This window comes from Lepisosteus oculatus, chromosome 12 (genome assembly GCF_040954835.1).
Source record: "Lepisosteus oculatus isolate fLepOcu1 chromosome 12, fLepOcu1.hap2, whole genome shotgun sequence".
NCBI classification, from domain to species: Eukaryota; Metazoa; Chordata; class Actinopteri; order Semionotiformes; family Lepisosteidae; genus Lepisosteus; species Lepisosteus oculatus.
In genome coordinates this window covers 6732104-6758310 of record NC_090707.1, presented here as the reverse complement: position 1 = coordinate 6758310, position 26207 = coordinate 6732104, and the positions used below count along the sequence as shown (strand labels likewise).

Sequence of the window (26207 nt, the reverse complement as noted above, 5' to 3'; positions counted from 1 at the left end):
GGAGCTCCTGTGCATGTCTGGACCTTAGGAGGTGCATCTGAGCCCTGTGCAGTCTGCTGAGATCTTGAAAGACAATTATATCTGAGAGGACCATCTTGATTTATCACACATTATCTCGTCATCGTAACATTCACTTATCTTTGCCAAGGATGCTATGTGCTGTCATACATTCAGTCGGGCATCATCAAGGCAAATTTGCAGATAAACGCAGTTTGGTTATGCATTCGTAGGGTATATTCTGACAGCTGTCCCAGAGAGAGGCAGAAAACCTTCTACAAAACAAATTGGCCGAGCTTGTGCAGCACCTGGTCAGTTGTCATTCTTTGTAACCAGAAAAAAAGGCTTCTCTTTGTGAATCTGGAAACCTGGTCTGAGCAGCTGAATTATGACTGAACTGGCATTACAAATGGAACATGATGTCTTCGGCTTGTTTCAGTGCCCCTGTTCTTCACTGCAGCATCATATCAGCCACTGATTTCAGCTGGAGTCTTTCAAGCAATTACAAGGAGCTGAACAGTTTAATTAGAAATTCCTGCCTCTGAATCCCCAGAGAGCCTCCTTCAGGAGAACACCCCAGAGGGGCGAGCAGCTGTTCATCGGGGCCCAGGGAACGCGCTCTGACGGAGCAGTGGGGGTGCAGGGCTCAGGCAGACTCTGTCCCGGGACTCTGCACAGATTCAGGAAGGTCCAGGTATTCCCGGTTCAAGAAAGCATTCTCACTTTTTGATTTGGGGTTGCTGTTGCTGAAGTGCTTTCTTATCATTACTATTTTTATACAGTTATTTTAAAAGCTTTAGCCTCAATTGCGACCATGTGTGGCCTGACGGACGTGGCCCATTAGGCACCCTGAGTGTACTGTGTTCATGACTCATGATTCTGAGTGAACAGTGTTTTTGATTCTGAGAATACAGTGTTCACGGCTCTGAGTTCACAGTGCCCGTCACTCTGCATGACCAGTTTTCATGACTCTAAGTTAACGGTGCTTATGACTCTGAGAGTACAGTGTTCATAATTCTGAGAGCAGAGTGTTCATGACTCTGAGAGCACAGTGTTTGTGACTGTGAGAGTACAGTGTTTGTGACTCTGAGAGCACACTGTGACTCTGAGAGCACACTGTGACTCTGAGAGCACAGTGTTCATGACTCAGAGCAGTGTTTGTGACTGTGAGAGTACAGTGTTTGTGACTCTGAGAGCACACTGTGACTCTGAGAGCACAGTGTTCATGACTCAGAGCAGTGTTTGTGACTGTGAGAGTACAGTGTTTGTGACTCTGAGAGCACACTGTGACTCTGAGAGCACAGTGTTCATGACTCAGAGCAGTGTTTGTGACTGTGAGAGTACAGTGTTTGTGACTCTGAGAGCACACTGTGACTCTGAGAGCACAGTGTTCATGACTCAGAGCAGTGTTTGTGACTGTGAGAGCACAGTGTTTGTGACACTGAGAGTGCAGTGTTTGTGTCTTTGAGAGCACAGTGTTCATGACAGTGAGAGTACAGTGTTCGTGACTGTGAGAGCATTGTGCTCGTGACTCTGAGAGCACAGTGCTCGTGACTCTGAGAGCACAGTGCTCGTGACTCCGAGAGCACAGTGCTCTGAGTATACTGTATCTATTAGCCTGGTTGATGATATTCCATCATTTGCATTGGCAAGAAAAGGAATCCATTTCTTTTTTCAAATTTTGTTTTTCCATAGCAAAATGCTGTATGTGTCAAGGGTGGTGGGTTTGGGCAATGTGAAAAACATGCTGCAAATTTGCATTCCAAGTACCATTAGCAGGTTAGCAGCTGAATTGAAATTAGGCGAATTCTTTTGTACAGCTTCTTTCTTTAAGCAATTCCTCTGGATTCAGGATCATACACACGAGTCTCAGCCCAAAGAATGTGCTCACACACTTTCCTATGCAGGGAAATGACCCCCTTCATGTTGAGGTATGTGTATTAAGGTACAGGCTGTAGGAGGAATTGGACAATTTCTCATGCTGTGGACCGCAGAACTGGTGCGTCCTGTCGTTCTCATGAGTCCTTTATAATCCAGCTCCTTTCCAGGCTGATGACTGTGTTGTTTCAAGTATCTACTTAGCATATTGCAAAGAAAAGAAATACTTCAGTCTTGACTTCTGTCACAAAGATACAAAATACCTGTGGGCGTTATCCATTTCTTTAACTAATGAGGAACTAAACTGATTCTGTTTTCTAATCATCTATTTATTCCTCGGAATAAAATGTTTTCACAAGATACTTTTTATGGAAAGCAGGGTTGTTTGTTTTTCTTCAGAAAGAAAATGTGATCAGAGAGGTACCTGGATGTCCTTTAGAATCAAAAAGAAGTCTTTGGAAGGAAATACAGTAAATGAGTTAGGAACCTGTTACAAAGGCCACCGTCTTGGGCAAAGGGGTGACAGTTCTGTAAGACAGCAAGATGGTCTGTGCTTCTTTGGCCTTGGTGAAGCAGAGGGGAGGGAAATGATTTATTGTTAAAGCTCATTGCAAACAAGTGTGATTCACTGCCCCGAATCCCAGTTTCATGCAGACACGCGGGCTCAGAGTGCAGACCAGACCCCCCCCCTCAGCGCCCCCCCTCCAAAGCTCCGCCCCTTCGGACAGCAGACTGCGGTGATGTCAGGTTGCTAGGCAACCGCTTGAGCAAACAGAATCCCTTGCTACAGAGCGGGGACACCCTGGCCTGACCTACTGCTCGTGTCTCCCGAGCTGACAGCACCTCTCACCCCTGCTCACCTCTGTCAGCAGCCGCCTCCGAGATACTGCGCAGTGCAGGGCTCCGCAGAAAAGCACTCGGCACCTCGCCATGATGCCCCGTGCCTCCTCTGGCATTGTGAAGTCCCATCTTGCATGCTCTCATTATTTCTGTCTTTTGCCCTGTCATGGTATTCCCTTTCCTCTCGGTTAGCTTGGTTAGATGATTTACTATCAGGGAAGAAGGAAAGCAGATCAAAGCCAGGGGATAAGACGGCTGTGTAGTCTTCTCTTGACCTCGCATTTTAGATGTGTGAACGGTCTGTGTGAGGGTCTCTCCGGAGCCTGTCCCTGTAGTGTGGCATGTACACTGATGCGAAAGGCGCGCTGGTCTCCGAGGGAGAAGGACCACGACTGTTGCAGGACCAGCCTCCTCTCCGTGTCTCCCGGGACAAAGCCATTCAGCCCCCTGTAACATGTTTGGCCTTTTGTAGCGAAGCTGTTTTTCAAGATTTCAGAAATCAACATGTTTACCAGAGTGGTTGGAAGCTGTGTAAAAGCGCCCCTAAACGCAGTGGTGTAAATGACAGAGGGCTGGAGGAGCAGGCAAAGAGAGGGGAACAGGGACCAGTGGAAGGAATGCTGATTTTTAAATAGGTCGGTCTGGGTCTGATATAGGATGGCCTGGTTCTGGCATCCCTGTTCTGAGGGCATGGGCAGCAGTGGGCAGTGCTGGGCCTGGAGGGCAGGCGCAGGTGTGGGTTTTCTGGAGCTCTTCGCTGCACCAGCACCTGGAGCTCAGCGATGGGTGGTTACAGTGGCCCCATTAAGCCAGTAAGGAGCTGATGGAGCTCGTTAAGAGCTGAGCTGGCGTGGAGTTGTTTCTCTCTTCACTGCAGGGGGGGGGGGGTCCGAGTGGCTCTGGTGCAGAGGGAGGTGCAGGTACCCCTGGGGTGATTCTGATTGAGCCACTGCAGCCGGACCCCTGGGGAGACTCCGACGGAGACCGGAGCGTGCCGGCTCTGCTGGATGGAGATGAGAGACTGCAGGAGAAGGCAGCTTGGCGGGGAATCGTCAAGGCGTCTGGGATCAGGGTGTGATCTGGCGGCCTGAGATTAGAGAGCGGGACAGAAGTGGAGTGCTGTGTTAGGGAGGGTGGGAGCGAGCCCACAGCAGCAAATGAGAGAGTGCAGGGGGGACGTGGTGGCCCAGTGGTTTCAAGAGGGAGCCCCGCGCAGGAGCACGGCGGCCATGTGGTTTTTATCAGAGCCTCTCCAGGAAAGGGCGTGCCAGGAGGCGGTGTTCGGCCACCGGGAGAGTGGTTTATCACTCGCGTCTGTGACGGCACGGGCCGAGCTGCTGAACCGACACCACCGGGACGGGCCGAACGCGTTGTTTGGCCGCCTACAAAAAAGAAAAAACACACACGCACACACTGCTTTGATTACATTGTGACACAACAGCCTCCTCCTGCCAAGCACCTTGAAATAAACTAAAAAGGGAGCGTGAATTGTTTATCATCACATCCTCTCTGTTAGTGACACCCTTGGTAAATTTCAGCCCTTTCCAAGAATGTGCCAAAATGATACAGACGTATAGCATGTTGTCTCTGCTGCGGCCATCTGCTGCCTCCCACTGCCTGCCTCCCCTTCAGGATTACCAGGATATCCCAGCAGAGTGGGAATGTTTGGGAGTGAAGTGCACACCGTCCTCCTTGGCTGCCCACCTGAATGTTTTGGGTTTTCCTTCGTTTCTGCTCTTTTAGTTCTGGTTTTGTTCTGGTCTTCTTGGCAGTGTGACTCTAAAGGTCCCCTGTCAGTAGCTGCAGTCTCGGGCGAGCCGAGATCAAACCGTCTGTTTTTTTTCACGACTGCTTTTATTTCACATTTTAGCCTGACTGGACTGACTGAGCCGGTAGAGGCCATGGTTCTGGGTCAAACCCCTGAGTCGGACTCTCTACGGTGGCTTTCGTCTTTTAAGTCACAGAGTGTGAGGAGTGGAAAGTTTCTGAGCTGCTTCATCAAGCCACACTTGGACAGAAATCCATTTAAACGAGTCTGTGACTTTGACCCTGAGATTCCCAGAATGCCGAATCCGTGGGGCCAAGCTAGAGGTTTGTCTGGCTATTCCAAGCAAGGCCATTTTTAAAGGACTGAGCAAGGCTTTTGCACGAAAGTATAGCTTAAAGCTGTTACCTGCAAAAGCAAACAGAAATTCTTTAGTGTCATAAACCAAAGTTTCTGAGCACAGTTGGATTTTTTTTGTTAAAATAAGCAATTTGTAAGTATCTGAGTTTTTACTAATGTTTTGGTAGAAACATCGTACGATTTCAACTTCTGACAGCCTGCGACAGCCTGACTCGAATCACAATTCAACAATTCAGAAAACCGAGTTGAAATCGGCTCTGTTCTCCAGGGATTGGGTGCCACGTACAGCCGGACTTCGGTAGAGAGGGATCCTTTGCGAGGTACTTCAGATGGCGAAGGTTAGAAGTGGAGTCAGGAGGCGAAGACGTGGAGGTGCATGCTAGTCGTGGGGCTCCTACAGCTAACCTCTATGTGTGTCCATTGATATCGGTTTTTGCTGCTAAACATTGCTCCCCAGGAAGTGATAGAGCCAAGAGCAGCTCCCCTGGGAGAGTAGAGTAGGATCAGATCAGCCAGCTTCTTCAAAGAAGTCAGGCCATGGACTTCAACCACATGGTTGGGTAACTTACTCCATACTCCCACCAGCCTCTGCGTAAAGAAGTGGCTCCTGATACCGGTTTTCAGTGCATTTCCACAACGTTTCCACTTGTACCCTCTGGTTTGTGTTCCATTGATCGTTCTGAAGAAAACCTCTGTGTTGACTTTGTCGGTCTCTTTAAGGATTTGGAATATTGGAATATGTAGCCGGTGTCCTCATAATCTCCTCTGTACAAAAGCGAAGAGATTCCCGCTCCTCTCCGGACTGGAGCTGCTCGAGGCCGCGGTGCAACGTGTCAGTGGATCGCCTGGTGCTTCAGTCCTGTGTGCGCTCACTGTGAAAAGGCACCGTGTCAGGAACTGACGGGCGAAACACCTGAATTGTGACTTTGAGAGTCAGCCACGCATGTTTTTTATCTTTGTTTTTTTTTTTACATTTCAAAGACACTTTCTGCACAGATGAATTATTCAGTGACGTGCTCGCGCTCACTATTGTGAAACGCGCAGGCGGTGCCAGAAGAAGAAATAACAGCCAGAGTGTTAAATGGTGCATCTTCTTTCTCAGAGAAACAAAGACACCTGCACTTTCTCTTAGTGTTGTGAAACAGACATGGCCAAACTTGTTTTTAACTCCAACCCAGCACTTGAAGGGACACAGAAGTGAACACACCGTCACATTGTCATTTGTGTCTGTCCTCGAAGTGAACCAATGAATTTTCAGTGAGTTGTGATAACTAGATAAGTGAGTTTTGATTGCTAGATAAGTTAAATACACAAATACACGCAGAATGAGTTCTTCCTGTTGTAGCAGCACACTGACCCTTAATGTGTCTGGTACCAAGAGACTGGGACAGAGCCCCTGAATGCATCTGGATAACAGCGCAAGAAAGAGACAGGATGGGATATCCACAGACTGTGGCCTGGAGGGCAGGCCTGGGTCAGCAGGGACTAACAAACAGGGCACTCCAGGTGAGAGCAGAGCACTGCAGGGGCTTGAAGAGCAGGGAAGAGACTCTTGAGTTAATACAGACTGGTAAACAAACCCATTACTGATCAGCTACCTCACTGGTCACATCTCAACAGAGGTCTCGGCTAGGAGACAGGGCGCTGTGACCTCCAGTGTTCCTGGGTGACAGCTTCAGTACATGGTGGTAACAACAAGGCCCTTCAGAGCACAACTGGTCATTGATCAAAGGGAACAAGGTGTTATGTCCAGATCAAGCTGCTGGCAAACTTCAACACTTTGCCTGGGGTTTACAAAAGCCGTTAGCTTTTGCCGAGAGAGGATGCTGGTTTAGTATGTATTTGTGTTTTATTATGTCTTGACGCTTGTAAACACTTTATTTTCTCATGAAAGGGAGAGACGAACTGAAATTTAAAAACAGATTGCACCTCGGTCTTAACATCATGGACGAGCTTACCAATAAATACCAACCTACGGTACCGATTTATAATCCAAAAGACAATATGTGCTTGTTTGAGTGATGCCTTTATCCAAAGTAACTTGCATTTTCAGCCACTTACACAGCTGTGGGTTTTTCCTGGAGCTCTTTGGGTGAAGTAGCTCGCTCAAGGGTATGTCAGCTTGCCTCACCTCGGACCTGAGCACAGATGGGGTCCCTTATAGAACCGGACTGTCCATATCCTGTCCCGACAACCAAAGGGCTCTCTCTCAACGTGACTGTTTCAGCAAAGGGCCTGCACACCTGACGGCACCTTTGTCTGTGTGTTTCTGTGACAGGGCCGGGCCCCACTGCCCTGAGGATAGCCGTGTCTGGAGATACTGCAGCGCCCTCTACCTGCCACCACTCTTTGATGAGAGGAGACTGAGGTTCCCAGCAGGCCCTGCTTCCAGCCTGTCATCCACCAGTTCCCCTCCTCCCTCTCCTCCTCCTCCTCCCAGACCCTTCCCTGCTCCCCAAGCCCCTCCGGCCCGTGGGCGCCGCGGAGACAGGATGCTGAGGGCCCCGCCCGGCACAGCCAGGCTCGCTCCTCCGCGGGGATAACCGCCCTCCTCTCCTTAGCCGCCGAGATGGGCGACCGGAGCTGGGTGTGCCTGAGCCCAGCCGAGTTCGCCCAGCTCCAGCAGTACACCGAGTGTAAGTAGAGCTCTGCTGGACCTGCACCCAGGGCAACGCTTGCCGAACCCCAGCTGTGAAATTCCTCTACCTATAAAGCAGATGACATGGTGCAGAATGAACCCTTAACTGCTGGTCTCTTCCAAAAGATGTCTTTTCACTTTACAAATCCGGGTTCACTTTACTTTGTATCAATTAGTAGTCCTTATAAAAGCCTAAATGCAATAGACATCTGCATTCTTTGTCCCAGCCTGAAGATCTCTAGTAGATTGAAACATAGACGTTCTTGCGAAAGCGCACTAAAAAAAAACAAAACAATTTTGGAGCCTTAAATAACTGTGCAGCTAATAAAAACAGTCCTCCTTTCTGATGTGTACTGGGATGATGCAGGAATGCTGATTTATCACAGCACTAGCTGTCCTGAGAACGAAACAGCTGTTCCTTACAGGATTATTAAACCTCGTGGGCTATTGGCAATGTTTTTTCACCACTCAGTGCCATATACTCTCAGCTACGTATTGCCAAACAACTGACAAAATTGCTAGCAACATACTGTACTTTCATTCCAGTAGTTCAGCCAATCAAAAGCATAGTAGATATGTGATTTGAATGAATATGGCCAAGAGGACTGTTTAAACCACTCTTTAAGAGGAATGAGCCAGAGAGCTGCTGCAAGGGTGAAGATGGGGTGGAAAGAGGGATGTGAAAATGAAACAATCAGGTGAGTCAGCAAGAAACGTGATTTTGATAGGCAGGGAGGAGGAAGAAGGAGAGATGAGGGTTTGACCTCCTCCTGAACTTTTGTTTAAAACTCAGTAAACCACTTTAAAGGCTGAATTGTTAATTACTTATGCAGAACATTTCCACACATGAGTAAGTGAGGACTTTCAGTCAATAAATTGTTGCATCTGAAATCTGAAATAGGATTTCATAGTTGGAATAAAATCTTTTTTTAATTCACTACGATTTTATACTTTTCACCTTGCTAGGAGAGGGTGTGGGACACGCTGGTGATTCCCTGAAGCCTATGGCACATTTCGCTTCTGAGAAGCCATGGTTAATTATTAAAAACAGAATTAGGCAGATCCTTCTAATTACTTGCTAATGCACTCTTCAGGCTGACAGTCAAATAAATGTCCCAGAAAACTGCCTGGAGATCTCCGCTGCCTATCTGAACTGTGGGGCTGGAAGCAGGCACAGGAAGGGGCAGGGCTACACTTAGGCCACACCCAGGGACCTCTGCCCTCCCAGGACAAATAGCCTTACCGCAGCCTCCCATGATCCTCTCTGTGTTCTGTTCAGTCACGTCGCTGTCCTATCTTTGAGCAAGACTCTGGATATTATTGTTTGTTATCCTCACACATGGACACTAGCAGGGCACTGGCAGTCAGACACTGCTGATGACACTAAGATGACTCATGAATTAGGTCTCCATCATTCAAGTGTAATTTAGATTGTAACTATCTTGGAAGGTCAAGTCATTTTCTCTCCTGGAGTTGGTCTGGCTGCTAAATCCAGCGAGTCAGATGCCCCTGTGACTCCTGGCTTGTAGCTGCACTGCCTTCTTGTCCTAAATCTCAGCAGGTTCCTGTAAGGGACCATGACTCGCTGCCTCAGATTGATGGTGTGCTGAGATTACTGTGAGAGATTGCCTGCTTTTATTCGTCAGGCTCCATAAATCTCTTCCTTTTTGAAACTAAGAGATTTTCTTCATGTTTCCATTATAACCAAAAGTGGGATCCCATCAATATTATTTCGCTCATGGCTCTTAACTGCCCAAGGTTCAGTGATTTTTATTTTAGGATTTTTTAAGATGCAAAATGAATGCATGGAAGGTATCTCCTTGGTGGGGCCATAAATATCAAGCACTGCTTTCTGACCCCCTTTTCACAGGTGGGAGTGCTTAACAGAGTAAGTTTCAATTCTTTTTTCAGCTTCAAAGCCATCAGGCTTCCCTGGCCAAAATATCTGAGAACTGGTCTGGGTTTGGCCCTGCCCTCTGGGCTAGACATCCAGCTTGTCTCTCTGTTCTGTTCCCCAGGAGACACTGGATCTTATCCTTGGCTCTGACTTTCAGGTTGTCTGAATCCCCCTCCCCTCTGCTCTCATTCAGTGCAGAGTTATGCAACAGGGCTCAGCGCACTGAGCAAGGTACAGGCATGACATCACGCCCCCCTGACATCTAGACAGTGTGAAGCTGTCCGTGTAAAAACTCCCTGCGGGGGCTGAGCAGAGCTGTGCTTGTCACATCAGTACTGGATCTGGGTCTCAGGCTGAAGAAGGTCTATGAGTCACTGAGCCTACTGCAGAGGAGAAGGAAGTGCTCCATGCTCAGAGAAGGATACTGTTGCAGAAGAGGACCTGGTGTTGTGGCACCCTGGAAATTGTCTCTCTGTGGACAGCGGATCTGTGAGGCTCCGGGTCATCAGCAACCATAATGAAATGCTGGCCGGGGCGGAGACAGTGGGTATCATGCAGAACTCTCCCACGCTCCATCAGTGTGGTGAAGCTATCTGCTGTCCGAGGAGCGTGCTGTGAGATGTGAGATGTGAAGGCCCAGCTGCCCTTGTCACAGCTAAAACTGTGATTCTGGGAAATAATGGTCCCACACTAGTTACAGAGGCCTCTGGGAACTGCATGTAGATAAAAAGCATGAAAGCACTGCTCTGCCAAGTTAAGCTGCCCATGTGAGGACACCTCTCCCTGTGTCCCAATGCAGAGGGGTGCATAACAAAGACAAAACTGACTGCTGACTGCAACCTTGCATTCAAACTAGACCATATATGAGCTCCAGAGCTAGTGCTAGCTAACGCTAATAAGTTGCATTTGACAGTGTTTTTTAAGTGCCAGATAAATCACACTGGCACTGTGTTTTGAACACGAAGGACCTGCACATGTAGCTGGGAAACCCCACACGGAGGAGCCCCACGAGGCAGCAGAGTCCCAGGAGGAGGGCCCAGCTCGGAGATGGGGGAAGACAGTGCCACAGCCTGTGGCAGAGATGCAAAATGAAGTGGGAGAAAGAGTCTCAGGCCGGCACACTGCAGAGCACCTCCACGGGGAGGCTGGGGGCGCGGGGTTCCCCAAAACGCAGCAGGATGCGAGGACACGCAGACGCCAGACTGGGGCGGCGCAAATTCCGAGCTCCGGATGGAGCAGAGGCAGTAGACTGTGAGAATCAGTCTCTTACAGAATCCACCTGTTTGTGTTTTTTTTTTCACAGATTCCACGAAGAAGTTGAAAGATGTTTTGGAGGAGTTCCACGACGATGGTGTTCTGTCCAAATACAACCCAGAGCAGGTACTCTTGTGGCTGCTTGGATCATGGCCATCGTGCTGGGAGCGCCGCTCTCTGATCCTGCACTCCGACAGCATCTATACCCTCACTCACTCTGTCATGACACTTAGAACAGAAAATCACTTTTTGTGCAAAGATAGCTAGCATGGAACTTGCAATCATCTTACAAATAGTACCATATTGGTAGTAGGTGTCCTATGCGCTGTCCAGTGAGCAAGATGCATGCCGTCGTTAGTGAGCGCAGCTGCCACCTGAGATCACAGATATAAATTATGACATCACATCTTGCCACAGCTCTGGGCTCGGAGCAGTAGTACATCATGTGAAGAATTACTGTCACTCCCTATCTCAGACTGAGAGTCTGTTACGTGTTACAGATTACTGTGAGATACAATATACTCCCTGCTTCTCTTAGTCAGACTTTATAAATCTCTGGGTTTTGGAATGTGATCAGAACCCCCATAAATATTATCTTACCCATGCCTCACAGCTACACAAGGGTGAGTGATTTTTCTTTTCAGCGTTATGAAATGTGTGCATTGAAAGTAACTCTCCTATTAAGCCATAAATATCAAATGTCCCCTTTGTGTGGGTGGGGGAACACGCTTAAAGGAACAGAGAAATGATTAGATCTCTTTGTTAGCAGGAAGGGCACGACAGCCGACAAACCTGCGAGTTTGCGACACATCATACACGCGCTGTCGTCAAAGTCTCAGACTGCACCAGTGTTTCAAGGGAACGGGCTCGCACCTTGGCCGTTATGTGCAGTCGGTGTGTCTGTGGGGGGCTCTGGTCATATCTGTGTGTCGGCCTTACAAAGATCTACCCCATGAGCGAACGCAGGAACGCAAGAGTGAAAGAAACCGGAAATAGAAGGGAGCTGCAGTTTAAACATGGAAAACCTCTTTATAAGGGACTAGTTTCCCCTCCTGCCTACAGGAGAAGGAGGACGAGCAGAGCACCCTCTGTGTGGGTACTGCAGCATTTGTCTGACCTGGCTGTCACTCGACATACAGTAATTGGGCCCGCATTAAGATGCCTGTCCACTGTCCTCTGAGGCCTGCACCCCTGCACTCTGCAGGGTGCCTCCAACTGCTGCACTCAGTTTGGATACTATAACCCATCCCGAATTCCCTCTGCTGGGGAAGCACCCGCAAAGCAGTAAGATTCTGGAGTGCAGGAGATGAAGAAGACATTTCGGATGGAGCTCAGATCAGAGGTGGCTCGCCCAGGCTGCAGTGGAACACTTTCACCTGAGACCGATGTGACGAGGTCACTTACGGGCTCAGAGCACGGGCACAACGCCACTCCCTACAGCCCACAGCAGATAAACCACTATCCAGGCTTCAGAGGCGGGTGATGTCACTTCAGTAACCCGCTCAGCGCACTGAGCCCCGTGACACTTAGTCAGCTAAGTGTAAAAAACAAACATTATCTCCTGGCCCTAGGAACAGTCCTTGTAGGCCATCAGTGAATTCATCTCCATAAGTGCATCAGCCACAAGGCATAAGGCTTAAAAGAGGAGTTTTACTCCATACAGCAATTGCTTGCTGTAACTGTTTCTCTGCAGTCAGATCATGCAGTGACTCTGTAAAGATGCGTGAGAATGCACTGTAATTACACAGCAAGCACAGTGTCAGCAGGGAGCCTGTGGGGTCTCACAGAAGCTGTGAAGACTTGAGGGGAAACTGAGGTTCGCTCCCCAGCCGCTGTCTGCAGCTGCAGCTTAACGTCCTCTCTCCCTCTCCCTCTCCCTCTCCCTCTCCACCCTCAATGCTTGGCAGAAGCAAGATGTTCTCAACCAAGTAAGCTTCTCCTCTAGATGTGTGAGACTGCATGCCCTCTGCTTGTGTGTCTGCAGACTGCATGCCCCGGTTTGGGAAAACAAAAAGAAAGCAGGAAAATGGAAAAAAAATAAAGCAATTGATGCCGACCGCCTTGTCCTCAGACTCTCTGTCTCTGGTCACTGAGTGTCTGCTGGGTCTCGTGTGCTCTCTGTGTGTCTGTGCGTTGTTGCCCAGCAGGAGGGATCAGTGAAAACTTCACTCACCATGGTTTGTCCCCTACCTGCCACACCTGTTATGCAGGACCCTGGCATTCTGCCCTGTCTCCCGGTTTTTGCCAAGCAGGTTGCCCTGGGGTGGCATTGCCACTGCAGCACGTTGTGTTCCAAAGGGGTGAAATAGTGTCCTTTATGTGCAAACATGTGCAGGGTTTCCTATGATGCTCTGGGATGTGCTGGACATTGCCAGGGTCAGACCTCTTGACTTTACTCTTGACTTGACTTTACCAGTTTGTCTCTGTTCAGCAGGCCTGCCCTGGCAGTCCTAACAATGCGTCCGCACAGCATTCTGGGAAACAGGAACAACCCACTCATCCTCTGAAATGTGACCATGCTTTGTGGATGTTTAAATAGCACTTTTCCTTAAGATGCCAGAACCGCTCTTGGCCTAGTCACTCAAAGGTCCACCTTGAGCTGAGCTGTGTTCTGCCTGTTTGTTGGAATACGTGTTGTGGTGGGTTCAACAGGCAGCCTGTATCGTTTAAAGAGAAAGGGGGCTTTATATTGGTCCAGTCTTACGGGAAATTGTACCATGCACACAGCTGCCAGCATGCAGACAAGTTTACTCCCCAGACGTAAAAGAAGCTCTGTGTTGGGAACTCGGTGCACTGCAGAGCAAAAGACATCTCAGTTCTTCACCGGCTGCCCACACAAAGGCTGGGCCAGGCTTGTTCTAACCTCTGTGAACAAATTTATAACACATTTCACAGTTGCACTATCTGACAAACTGTCTCCTTATCTGTCTTTCTGTGCGGTTGGTGTAGACCACAAGTGGCTCTTGATGTCTTCCGTGTGTATGTACTTTATCTATGCACATATGTATTTTGGTAGTGTATGTGGGTGTGTGTCTGTGTGCTTTTATTTACAGTCTCGGACAAAATGTTGCACAACTTCCTATATTTTAATGCAGAATGCTTTAAATTACAGTGGTATCATTGCTAATTAAATCACCTGCATAAAAATGAATTCTCCTGTATTGTACAGCTTTTTTCAGCACACGATGGTGAAAAATATCTGGATTTGAAAATCAAAAAGCAACAACAAATGGAGAAGTCGATACGCTCCACACATTTGCTCACAGTTTTTTTAAACTGAGATATTAATAGTTTTAAATTAAGACTGGAGTTTAAGGCTATGATAATTTATCCACAAAGTGTTGAAATAGGATTGCATTTCTGGCATTCTGAATGAAATAATTCAGGTATGTTACAGAAAAGATTTTATAGCAGTCGAAACCAGGTGTTTCCATTTAGGTACATGTGTAGCCAGTTCTCTATGTGGTAATAATATCAAGGCTAAAGCGCTCTGCATTGAAAGGTCAGAGGGGTATTCCAGCAACTGTCCACAGTTTTAATTTGGCAGCAACTGAAAGTTGCTATTTGACTTTTCTTTTTGTTCTTCTGGCTTTTGCTCATTTTGACATATTAAACGTGATCGGTTCAGAGACCTGAAAAGAAACAAGTGTTTTTGAACCCTGTACGAGTTCAGATCTTCTGGATGAAGCTCTGCGCTGTGCTGATCCAATTGAGCTGCAGCCTGCCATCAGTCACAGACAAAGGCCAGGTGCAGCAAAGCTCATACCCGTCCGTCTGGTTTTAGCTGAATGAAGGCGATCTCAGTAGTCATTCCTGTGACCCTGCTGTGCAAGCAGGAGGGTGTGTGTCCCTGTGGTGTCGTAAACAACACCTCCAGGTTCTACAGCGCAGGCTTCTCCAGTGCAACAATACAGGCAGCATTCCCACCTCCTGCTGAGCCATGCAGATCTTTTGTACAGGGAACTGCACCAGTATCTAACGGCCTCGGCAACCGAGTTCTGTGCTATGAGATCGGCAGTCCTAGTTCTCCACCCTCCGCCTCTGTCTTAGTGTGGCTGCAGCTCAGCCCCTCCCTGGCACCAGACCAGCGCACTGTGCACTCCGCTGAGCAGACCTGAGCCCCTCACTCCTCTGCCTGTCTGCCTGTCTCCTCTTCTCCTCCAGCCCATTGACTATGAGGGGTTCCAGCTCTTCATGAAGACATACCTGGAGAATGACATTCCCCAGGAGCTGTGCCAGCACCTCTTTACCTCCTTCAAGCGCAAGACTGCAGAGAACTCTCCCGAGCCGCCGAGGACTGGGGGCGGCTTACTGGGTAAGAACACCCCTGTCCCCTCTGCTGACCTCACACTGCCTCACTGCTGCCCCCTGCTGGCAGAGCTCTTTCACAAAACCAGCTAAAAACACACAGCAGTTAGAAGAGGACATTGAAACAACTGTTACAGCAACAAGCATCGCTCAATACAGGGGTTAACCTGAGTGTCTGAGCACATGTGTGTCCATAGCTGGCTCTTCAGTAAAAAGGATCCACACTTGCACTGATACAATAATGTAAGAACATAAGAGCAGTGCAAACAAGAGGAGGCCACTTGGACCATTTAACCGGTTTGTTTGGTAGTAGCTAATCGATCTAAGCATCCCATCCAGCTATTTCTTCAATAAACCAGGGTATCTACTCCCACCACCCTGTGTGTGAAAAGGCGCCGCTGTGTCCTCTGGCTCACAGAACGAAAGAACGCACCTGGTCACTCTTCTCTGTGCTGATCCCAGAGCTGTAATGTGTGTTATGGTGTGGTGACCAAAATTCTGCTCTAAGTGAGGTCTTATTAGTTCATTGTCCATTTGCACCAGAACACTGCTTGAAGTTCTAGTAATCAGTCTGGGATGTTTGGGATGAGGTCCGCATGAACACCAATGTCTTTTTCATGAGTTGCTTCCCCAAGCACAGTGTTTCCCATGTTGTATTTATGGTTTTATATTTCTACATGCGTCCCCTGCACTTGCGTTTCCTTTGCCGTTTCTACAGTGTTTGCTAATCCTCCTTTTTCGGTATCACTTGCAAATTTGACCTTACTAATTATACCAGAATCCAGACTGCTAGTGAAGAAGAGCAGGGGTCCTAGTACAGATCCCAGAGGTACTCCACTAATTACAGCACCCCAGTTTGCATATGCAGCCCTTATCTTTGCCCTCATTTCTGTACATTAAGCAGCTGTCAATCTAAATACAGATATTTTCCAGAATGCCTGTAACCTTCAATTTGAGAATTATTTTTTTATGTGAAACTTTATCAAAAGTCTCGAAATGTCTTATTAAATTGTCTCTTGTGCTGTCGGTATCCCTTACTGCTGTTACTTGTTCAAAGAACTCTAACAAGTTAGTTAGGAAAACCAACCTTTTCTAAATCCATACTGCTGATCACCTATATCATCGTTAGGATGATCCTGTAGTTTAATTGTCTCAGTTTCTAATTATCGTTTCCTATCCAGTCCTACACAGCTCAAATTTGATGTATTGGTCTAGACTGATGTGTCTCTTTGTTGTCTGAGTGGATGGGCACAGCATTAGAGATTCTTCATCCTTGGGGTGCTGCCCAGTCTTGAGTGACTGCTGTTAGAGTTCTGCAATGATTCACATCTTCTGTTTCCTCACGTGCAGCTGTAGAAAACCCTTTGGCCCTTTTGCTACCCGTAACTTTCCTGTACAGGAACTGTATTCTCCTCAGGCTGGGGCATGGTCTCATTCACTGGAGATCACCTGGCTGAAATATAAATTTAACACCTCAACCATTTCTCTTTCATCACCAATGTGATTCCTGTTATTATCCTCGAGACACTTTACTGCATCCTGATCTAGTCTACTGCTGTGTACGGTAACTACAGTTCTTACAGTAACAGTTACTACTGCTGTAAGAACACACCAGAACATGTTGTGTTGCTTTTCTTCTCTCTTCAGCATGGAATAAACCTTTACTTGTTCCTTCGTAAGAACAGTTCTGTTCATTAGTACATGACCCAATGGCGTCAGGTGATCTTCAGTATGGTCTGTGTCTACATCTAGTGTTCGATATGTGAATTGCAACTAAATTAAAAGCTCCAGGTGTACTGTAAGTTATAATTTGATCTAACTTAAGAGATTTGAGACATCAACTTGCCTTTGATTTCTAGATACAGACTTTAAATATTTATGCTTTTTAAGGGCCTGATAAAACTGTCAAAAAACCCTGGCTGGTCTAAATTTCCACATCATACTGCACCAGCATCATACTGCATCCAAACCCAAGGATGCTGTACAATGACAAAGAAGTACAATAAGAAGTAACGGAAAAAAATGTAACAAGAACATATGAACATTTATGCAGTTAGAATGTAGGGCAATCAGACATAGGCCCAGGTGGAAAGGTGAGTTTGGATTTGAAGAGAGTCAAAGAATCTGTCTCTCATAGAGTCTGTGGAAGGGCAGTCCATAAACAGTTACAGCTTCTCAAACCATGAGAGGCAGATGTGTTTCTGTCCTCCGTTGGGAATAGAAGATGTTCAAATTCTGGCAGGAATGGGAATTTTGGGATAAGAATGACTATTTTAGGACAGAATACTTTTCTAGTCCCTGAGGCCATGGTTACTGAGCCTGTTCTTTCTGGGTTGCCAAGTCTGCCTGTGTTGCTCAGTGTCTATGGCCGGGCTGTGGTCACTGAGCCTGTCCTCTCTGGATAGTCAGGTCTGCCTGTGTCCACTGTCTTTGGCCGGGCTGTGGTCACTGAGCCTGTCCTCTCTGGATAGTCAGGTCTGCCTGTGTCCAGTGTCTGTGGCCGGGCTGTGGTCACTGAGCCTGTCCTCTCTGGATAGTCAGATCTGCCTGTGTCCAGTGTCTGTGGCCAGGCTGTGGTCACTGAGCCTGTCCTCTCTGGATAGTCAGATCTGCCTGTGTCCAGTGTCTGTGGTCAGGCTGTGGTCACTGAGCTTGTGTTTCGTCAGGGTCTGTTTCTCCTTGTTGTCTCTCACTACTCCCCAAGTACTATTTACCTTCAGAGGGCTGAGTTGCAGTTCCTGTCTCTGGCCACAAGGCTGCAGTGTTTACATTAATCTTCACTTAATGCAGTTGTGTGAGTGCGGCATGTAATTATCACGCATCAAGGCACACCAAGAAACCAAAACAGAGAAGAAATGTCTGTAGGGAAGGTGAGACCAATGCAAGATAAAGCTCAATCCACATAAAAGAGAAAGGAACAAATGGCTGTTCTTATGCTCTTCTCAGTAATATAGCATCCAAAGACTCTTTCACTCACCGGGTTGTGGGGTTGTGGATCAGGCTACCCAGTCGTGATATTGGCTTCTTCCAAAAACTGCTGGCTGAGATCTTCAGGTCAGTGAGCTACTAACTACCAGACGCCGAGACGGGCCAAACGGTCAGCTCTCGACTGTTCGTCTCGTGTTCTTCTGTGAGCTCTGTCCACTCACCCCTCAGAGTGACACTGACAGTCTGTCTCGATGGCCCCCTTCCCCCTGCCCCTCTGTCTGCTTCTGCACGACCCTCCTCGCCCCCCGCCCCTTCTCTCTCTCTTCCTGCAGAGCCCCGGTCCATCGATGCCGGCATCTCCATTCAGACCGAGGTTGCTTGCGCCCCCATAACAGGTACCCGCTGTGCCAGGGACTGGTGGCCCAGTGGCGCTGCTCGGCGCTGTGGTCTGTGCTGAAATCCGTGTGTGTTCAGTGTCTGGCCTGTGCTGTGGGATGTGAAGCAGCTCTTCCCCCCAGAGGTCATCAGAGCCGTGAATGTGCTATCCGTCACAGTGCTGCTGAGTGGTAGTGTTGTGGGCTTGCGCCCGTGAATGTGCAGCACACATGTCCTGCACAGGGTCTCCACCCCGATCCGGGAGAGCCCTTGTGTCTTCTGCATCCCACTCCAGCGAAGCTCTTAATCAGTCAGGCTGATTGATCTAATTAATTAGACTTCTTTCTTGATTAAGACCTTTTTAACATTTCTGCACTCAGGAACTTTGGTTCCACAATTATGCAATAGCATGAATGTCGTTGTAAAGAACTGCCTGCAGGACTCCGGCCCTTCTTTTCTCAACTTGCTTATGAAGTGGTTACTGCCTTAACCTGTTCAAAAGGTTCCTGCTTGTTGACCCGTTCGTGATCAGCAGATCAGCAATACGTACAGTATATCCCACAAGCCTCATTTGCTTAACTGCCTGGCTCCTTCTGGCTTAGAGCCCTTGAAAAAGATGACCTCTAGTATGGATCAGTTAGTCTAACCAATTAAGAGCACTGAAAACCAGAAGCCTTGGGTCATCCAGGATAGCAACCACTCCCACATGTAGACACAGTGTTGCAGGCTTTGTCTCCCGTCTCTGTGCTCGTTGGTGATGTCGTTTGCGGCGTGCCGCATCCCCGTCGCCAGTGGTCTCGGAAACCGCAGAGACGGGAGTTGTCCTGCCAGTGGCACTGCACTGACACTCCAGCTCTCCCTCCCCGCGCCGTCTCCCGTTCTGGCCCTCCTGCGGTGCTGGCCTGTGGCGGCCTGCCCCCCCCGCCTGTCTGTGTCCGTGTGGGCAGTGTGTCTGTCTCTCCGGCTCTTCTCTCGCTGCCCGCTGACTCTTCGTTTCTCCCTCTGTCGCCCGCTCCCCGCAGGTATGAACGGGAAGAGCATCCTCAGCGCCATAGGACGCCACACGCCCGACCAGGGCACGGTAATGGCATCTGCTTCCGGGGCGACGACCTCCCCCTCCTCTTCCCGCTCCTCGTCCCAGCGCTCGGGGGCAGGCGGCAGTACCCCCGGTGGCCAGCAGAGGTCGCCCTGCTCCCAGCAGAAGCCAGTGGGGGGGGGCCTGGGGGCCGCTCTCAGTGCTCTGGCCCCCGCCAAGACCCCCTCGGCTCCCCTCCTCGCGCCGCAGTCCCCAGGTCAGGTGTCGCCCCCGAATCGATCATGCATGCACAGCCCTGCAAACCACGGGGGTGGGGGGGCTATTGTTATTTCTGCAGAGGGCTTTGATGGAGACTGCTCTCACATTTCCTGCACTCTGCTGTGTCTAGGAGTGTGCACTGCGTTTTAAGAGGCTGAGGGATTTACCACATATAAGAAGCCAATTACTCTGCAAAGGAAGGAATGGAAGTAAAGGTGTATTCCACGCTGCAAAGAGAAAAAAAAAGAGCCGAAACGTTGTGTTTCCTTTCTTCTCTTTTCAGCATGGAATAAACCTTTACCCGTTCCTTTGCAGCCTACGCATGCTGCCGCAACTACCTGCTGGGACAGTTATTCTGCACATTAGGCATTATCATATCAACAATTTCGTTTCGCTGTCTATAACCTCTCCTATTAACTGAGAGACTTTATAAATCGAATCGTCATGTACCTCCTCCAGTGTAAAGCTCACAGCGCAGTCACCTCTCCACGCTGAGCCTGCATGGTGTGTCTCGGTGCAGGAGGGGCAGCTGGACAGCCTAGCTCCTCTGTGCCACTCAGGCACGCTCACCGAGTCCTCGGTGTGGGATCCTTGAGAACTTCCGCGCGCGGCCGAGCACCGCCAGCGCCCGCGCTCTGGGAATGTCGCCCCCCCCCCCCAGCGCTGAACCAGGCCTTTCGTTCTGCTCCCGCCAGCAGAGCGCAGCAGCGCGGAGAAGCGCGTGTCCGTGCGGAGGACCCAGGCCCCGCAGAAGGCGGCCCCCCAGGTGGTCTTCCTGAAGGACATCGTGTGCTACCTGTCCCTGCTGGAGCGGGGCACCCCCCAGGACAAACTGGAGTGTGAGTTTTGGGGGGGGGGTGGAGGGAGAGATTGCGGGAGAGGGGCAGGCTGACTGTGTCCAGTGTCCGTCTCCGAATTTTGTGGAATATTCGCTCCCAGAATGCCTGGAGCATCTCTACACTCAGACCCTGCCTCGGGAAAACCTTGAATACCATACGGGATCCCACACATTCAAATCATGGCACTAAATCCAACATCTGACCCCATGAACTGCTGTAATACAGTAATATAATACATTTTTAATGTTTTCATGACCATTGAGGGTATAAGCTCATTGCTGTTACAGTAAGTGAGAAGCCTCATCGGGTTATTAAAGGAGTCCTGCTCAGTTGGAGGCAGGAGGAGGGCCTGTCCTGTCCTGTCTGAGTTGTCTGGTCACTGTGGGCCGCTCACAGACAGAGCTGCGATGGTACTGGTACTGTGGAATCGGGATCCGATAGGTGTCCCTGCTGATGACTTCATTGCCTGGGCTTGGAAGGCCTGAGAGCCTGTGGGGGAAAGTCCATGGAAATCTGCACGCCGAGCACTCACATGGTTCATTAGCCTGAGAGGATTTGCTAATTAACCAACATGGGATGGTAAAGAACAAACAGTCATGATCAAGGTCTGGGCAGCAATGATGGCTTCTCCAGTACAGCTGTCTCTGACTTTCGCTAATTTCCCTGCTTTTCTATTTTAAAAAGACACTGCCTGTAATGTTCTGGTTTGACTAGGAAATCAATTATTTTCCTCATTTGATATTTGCCTGCTGCTCACACCCCCAGTATTAAAGGAGAGATCAGGTATACTGACGGGTGAGAGCTTGTCACCTGCTGCAGCACATTCACTAGAAAGCTTTACGGGTGAGCTCCCTCCCTCGGACCCTGAGCACGGCACGCAGTGGATGTGCACGGGCTGGGAGAGCCGGCGAGCTCGACAAGGCACAGGACAGTCCGATCTCTGACTCCAGTCTCTCTGGGCAGAGTCCTGTGGAGTGGCCATCAGTGTTGTCTTGCCCGAAGGGCAGAGGAAGTTGTTCATTGATCTGTCTGACCGTCTTCCCCCCGTGTCCCTGCAGTCATGTTCCGGCTCTACGACACCGACGGGAACGGCCTCTTGGACAGCTCGGTGAGTCCAACAGTACCCATCGGTGATCCACGACCGCGTTCTGGAGGTCCGACTGGGCTGCGACGGCTCGGGGGTTCCCTCTCAGATCTGGGGTCGATGGGCATCCAGACTGGTAGCATTTTTTTTTTCTAATCAAGAGTTCGATCTTTAGATTTGCAGCGGGAATCCGCTGTTTCCGCTGTAAATGGACTTGGGAACTTCACAAAGAAACCCACCGCCTTTCCAATCGTCATTTTGAAATGCATTTCTGATGTGGTTTCGGGGTTTCGTGCTTGTCTGTTTACTGTGTTTCACTAGACCTTATATTTCTCTTCAGATTATTTTCTGTCTGTCGCAGTAGGTTTGCTTGCAGGTTTACTGCGCTTGTTCCTGTGGGATCTGCTGGCTTTTGGAGGACAGATTGGGTGACTAATGCATGGGGTCTATGCCTGTGCCTGTGTCCCCCAGGAGCTGGATCGAATCATCACTCAGATGGTCCACGTGGCGGAGTATCTGGAGTGGGACTCCACCGAGCTGCGGCCGGTAAGGTCCCGTACGGTTTGGCCCGCGCCCAGGCCCGCCGGGCCAATTGAGTCGGGTCAGCTGCTGGACAGCTGAGAGCCGGGTCTTTGCTGAAAAGAGTGACGGCTCTGTGCATAAGGGCGAGAGTTCAACCGCGAGGCCTTAGGGCAGGCCGCGGTGTCTGGGCAACTCAGTCAGGGCCCCTGCGAGTCTCCACTCTGCTGGGGTGCAGGGAGGAGAGTGTTCAGAGCCTCACCCGCACCGCTCCTGAGTGCTACAGCAGTGCTAGACCAGCTCCTCAGGAGAGAGACCGTTGCATTTATCAGTGCTGGGTTTGCATTGCTTATTTTCAAACTGTGCTTTTCTCAATGCTTCATGTAAACTGCAATTCAACGGGACACCTCCACTAAGACAGAAGAGTTCTGGGGGGGGGGTGGGACAAGAGGCTTGTTGGACCTCTGAACTCAGAACTGGCAGGTTACGGGTTCGAGTCCCTGTCTGCTGGACCTTAAAGGGCTTTGCCCCAGGAGCTCTGGTCCCTTGTGAGTGGGGACCCCCCGACCCATCCAGACAGGGGGTCCCCCGCGGTGAGCCCCTGCGCTCTGGCCTGCCCCTCACCCCTGCTCTGGGCTCTCTCTGTCTCTGCCCCAGATCCTGAAGGAGATGATGGAGGAGATCGACTACGACCGAGACGGCACTGTGACCCTGGAGGAGTGGATCCGCGGGGGCATGACGACCATCCCCTTACTGGTGCTGCTGGGCATGGAGATGGTACGCAAGCCGGCATCCCAGAGAGCAGCTGCCGCTCAGGCCTGCTCACAGCCCTGGCATACGAGAAACTCCGAGCATGGTGCCACGGGTGCCAGGGCTGGTCATTATGACAAAAAAGAGAACCTCCTTTGGGCATTGATGGCACCTTGGGACCACCAACATCTCTACACATACATTCAAATCGAGCGTAAGACCTTTACAAAGGAGAGGAGGCCAGTTGGCCCATCTCATCTCTCTGGCAGTAAACTGCAAAATGAATCCAAGGAGGTTATCAAGACGTTTCTTGAAGGAAGCCAGGGCATCATCCTCAATAACATGTCCCACAGCTCTTTGTGTAAAGAAGTGTCTCCTGTTCTCCATTTGTGGCCCTCCATGTGTCCTCTCTCTCTCCCCAGAACGTGCGCGAGGACGGGCAGCACGTCTGGAGACTGAAGCACTTCAACAAGCCGGCCTACTGCAACTACTGCCTCAACATGCTGCTGGGCGTGCGCAAGCAGGGCCTGTGCTGCTCCTGTGAGTCGCTCTGCGCCTGCTCCCGAGTCAGGAGCGGAAACGCACTGTCTGTCTGTCTGTCTGTCTGTCTGTCTGTCTGTCTGTCTGTCTGTCTGTCTGTCACTCCTGTAGAGCGTACAGAGACCCCTCCTCCACGCCTCACCCCTTGACGTGACTGAACCAGTGTCTCCCCCCCTCCCCGCTGTGTGTTTCAGTCTGCAAGTACACTGTCCACGAGAGGTGTGTGTCTAAAGACATCGCCGCCTGCATCAGCACCTACACCAAGTCCCGCAGGCACACCAATGTGAGTACCAGCCCTCCGCGCCCGCCTGGCCCGGGCAGCAGTAGGCCAGGGCCCCTGGGGGATCTGGCCATCGCTGCGGGCTTGCTGAAGAGGCTGTGTGATCTGGGAGTGGCGCCTGCGCCACCTCGCTCTGACCGTGCTGTTCTCTGCCCTCCCTGGCTTGGCAGGTGATGCAGCACGTGTGGGTGGAGGGCAACTCGCCCACCAAGTGCGACCGCTGCCACAAGAGCATCAAGTGCTACCAGGGCCTGACCGGCCTGCACTGCGTGTGGTGCCAGATCACAGTGAGTACTCCGCTGGTGCACATCAGTAATAATCAGAATCAGAATCATAACTCCTTACACTTCTATAGTGCTTTTCTGGACACCTCACTCAAAGCACTTTACAGGTAATGGGGATCCCCTCCACCCCCACCAGTGTGCACCCCCACCTGGGTGATGATGATTTGTCCTGGACCCCGGGGTAACACACCTACTCTTTTCATGAAACACGCTGGGATTTTTAATGACCACAGAGAGTCAGGACCTCAGTTTTACATCTCATCTGAAGGACGGTGCCTTTTTACAGTATAGTGTCCCCATTACTATACTGGGATATTAGGACTCACGCAGGGTGAGCGCCCCCTACTGGACCATTGACACCTTTTCTAGCAGCAACCTCAGCTTTTCCAGGAGGTCTCCCATCCAGGTACTGACCAGGCTCAACCCTGCTGAGCTTCAGTGGGCTGCCAGCTGTGAGCTGCAGGGTGATATAGCTGCTGGCACCATTTGACTATTAGCCATCGTCCTTCATATGAGATCTCGATCCCGCGGCTCTGTTTATGCAAGAGCAGGGCATAATCCCGGAGGTCCTGGCTAAACTTCACTCTGAGCTCCGTAGCTCCCCTGGGATCCACCCGGTGCAGCATTTTCTCTCTCCTGCCCCTGACCTCCGGTGCGGCAGGGCTGCCGGTGCAGAAGAGCAGCCATGTGTCACCCAGGTGGGGCAGCTCTTCAGTGGCACATTGGCGCCGTGAGATCCATTAGGAATTTTTCTTTTAAAAACAATGTGATACTGTAATCCCAACTTCCACATGCTTACAGTGCATATCCCTTGGAGGTAAACCTGTTTGTGGGGGTTGTGCACATCACGTTCAGCAGAGCAGCTGAGCATCAGGTTAAGTGTCGCACAGATGAGAAAAGAAGTATATTCTTACTGTCTGTAATTAAGTTCACAGCCTTGCGTCTGTGCTTGTATGCACACTCTGTACTGAGCCATTGACTGTAGATGCTCTAAGCACCATCCACACAACTGGTCTGTTTTCTATGATCAGACGTTTTCGAGGTCAAAAGCCTGTAAGTTCCAGCTATTATATGGACAGAGATTACAGGCAGTTAAAGATCAGGTGATCAGGTGATCAACTGGATTTAAATGTCCAGTGTAACTGCAGTTCAGGGGTGACCTAGGCAGTCCAGCAGGTATTAGAGTTCAGGCCACCCTTTAAACAGCACTTTATACAGCCTTGGAGCAGTTTCACTCAGACCGGTCAAGCAGCTTAGGCGTGATCTGAAAAGACAATAGCACCTCTGTAGCTGCAGGTTCGAAGACCAAGGGGGCCACTCTCTGGGCTTCATTGAAACAGGTCATTGACCGAATTGATCAAAGCTCGCCTGCTCTCCAGGTCTTCAAAAGTCGATGATGGAAGGGTGACATGCTGGGCTGTGCTCCCCAGGACCAGGACCGGCTACCCCTGCTGTAGCTGATTTTTATTTAATGATACAGACCCAGCAGGAAACAGAATTGATAGAGAAACATTCTTCCTGAAATTCAGAAATCTAATCCCAGAGTTCCCACACCTGCCAAAACCACAACAGGTCCCAATCCTACTGGGAGAGGGAGGAGGGAACTCAGTTGATCTGGCAGCCCAGTATCTGATCTCCTGTCACAGCCTGAGGAACAGTGAGTCTGTCTCCCAATAATGCTCCTGCCACCTACAGTATATGTCAATATTTTATAATATGTCTTTGTTGTAAATGTCTGTAACATGTCTGTAGATTTTATTTTACTTCTATTTTTTGTTTTGTTCCATGTTAATTTTATTATTTTTATTTGCGTTGGCAGCACTGATTGTACCCATCGGTCATGCTAATAAAGCACCTTGAATTGAATTGAATTGAATAGTGCCCTCTGAAGGAATGTGCTGTAATTCTGAAAGTCTCCACCAGGGGGAGCCCTGTCATCGTCAGTGCTCACAGCTCACCTCCAGTCAGGCCAGGGTATTGCATTGTATCAAAGAAACACAAAACAGAAGCCTTCTTTACTTGTCAAGTCCAGTCTGTTGCTGTGTTATTTGTGCTGATTATTAGTTTGCATTTGGCAATCAAGAAAGCACATCTCCTGACCTCAGGCCGCCATGAAAAGAATGCAGTGGTTGTCTTTGAAGATGGTAGAGCACAGTGAAGTGGAGCTCTCAGCCTCCCTTGTTCTCTGCCCCTCCTCACAGCTCCACAATAAGTGTGCGTCCCATGTGAAGCCAGAGTGTGACGGGGGGCAGCTGAAGGACCACACCCTGCTCCCCTCCTGCATCTGTCCTGTGGTGCTGGTAAGAGTGCTCACCCCTCACCCCAGCTTGCCTTTCTAGAAGCAGGATCTCCCTGATCCAGCCCTGCAGTAGCCCGA

At 49.8% G+C, this 26207-nt stretch overlaps 1 protein-coding gene across 7 annotated transcripts in view; it reads left to right on the top strand.

The window, feature by feature from the left end:
- Positions 1 to 26207, top strand: part of LOC102696659 (diacylglycerol kinase beta) — an 80192-nt gene that overhangs the window by 13064 nt on the left and 40921 nt on the right. For 3 of the 7 annotated variants that reach the window (XM_069196294.1, XM_069196295.1, XM_069196300.1), the window contains exons 3-16: positions 7119 to 7476; positions 10679 to 10755; positions 12537 to 12557; positions 14794 to 14944; positions 18198 to 18260; positions 19263 to 19532; positions 20233 to 20373; positions 21432 to 21481; positions 21929 to 22003; positions 22634 to 22753; positions 23149 to 23266; positions 23461 to 23549; positions 23717 to 23833; positions 26032 to 26130. In XM_069196294.1, the coding sequence (XP_069052395.1) occupies positions 7410 to 7476; positions 10679 to 10755; positions 12537 to 12557; positions 14794 to 14944; positions 18198 to 18260; positions 19263 to 19532; positions 20233 to 20373; positions 21432 to 21481; positions 21929 to 22003; positions 22634 to 22753; positions 23149 to 23266; positions 23461 to 23549; positions 23717 to 23833; positions 26032 to 26130 (1458 nt within the window). In that variant the 5' untranslated portion in view covers positions 7119 to 7409. Of the gene's footprint in view, positions 1 to 550; positions 692 to 5029; positions 6347 to 7118; positions 7477 to 10678; positions 10756 to 12536; positions 12558 to 14793; positions 14945 to 18197; positions 18261 to 19262; positions 19533 to 20232; positions 20374 to 21431; positions 21482 to 21928; positions 22004 to 22633; positions 22754 to 23148; positions 23267 to 23460; positions 23550 to 23716; positions 23834 to 26031; positions 26131 to 26207 lie in introns of those variants that run through there. The other 4 variants (XM_069196296.1, XM_069196297.1, XM_069196298.1 and 1 more) reach the window with 4 other exon arrangements.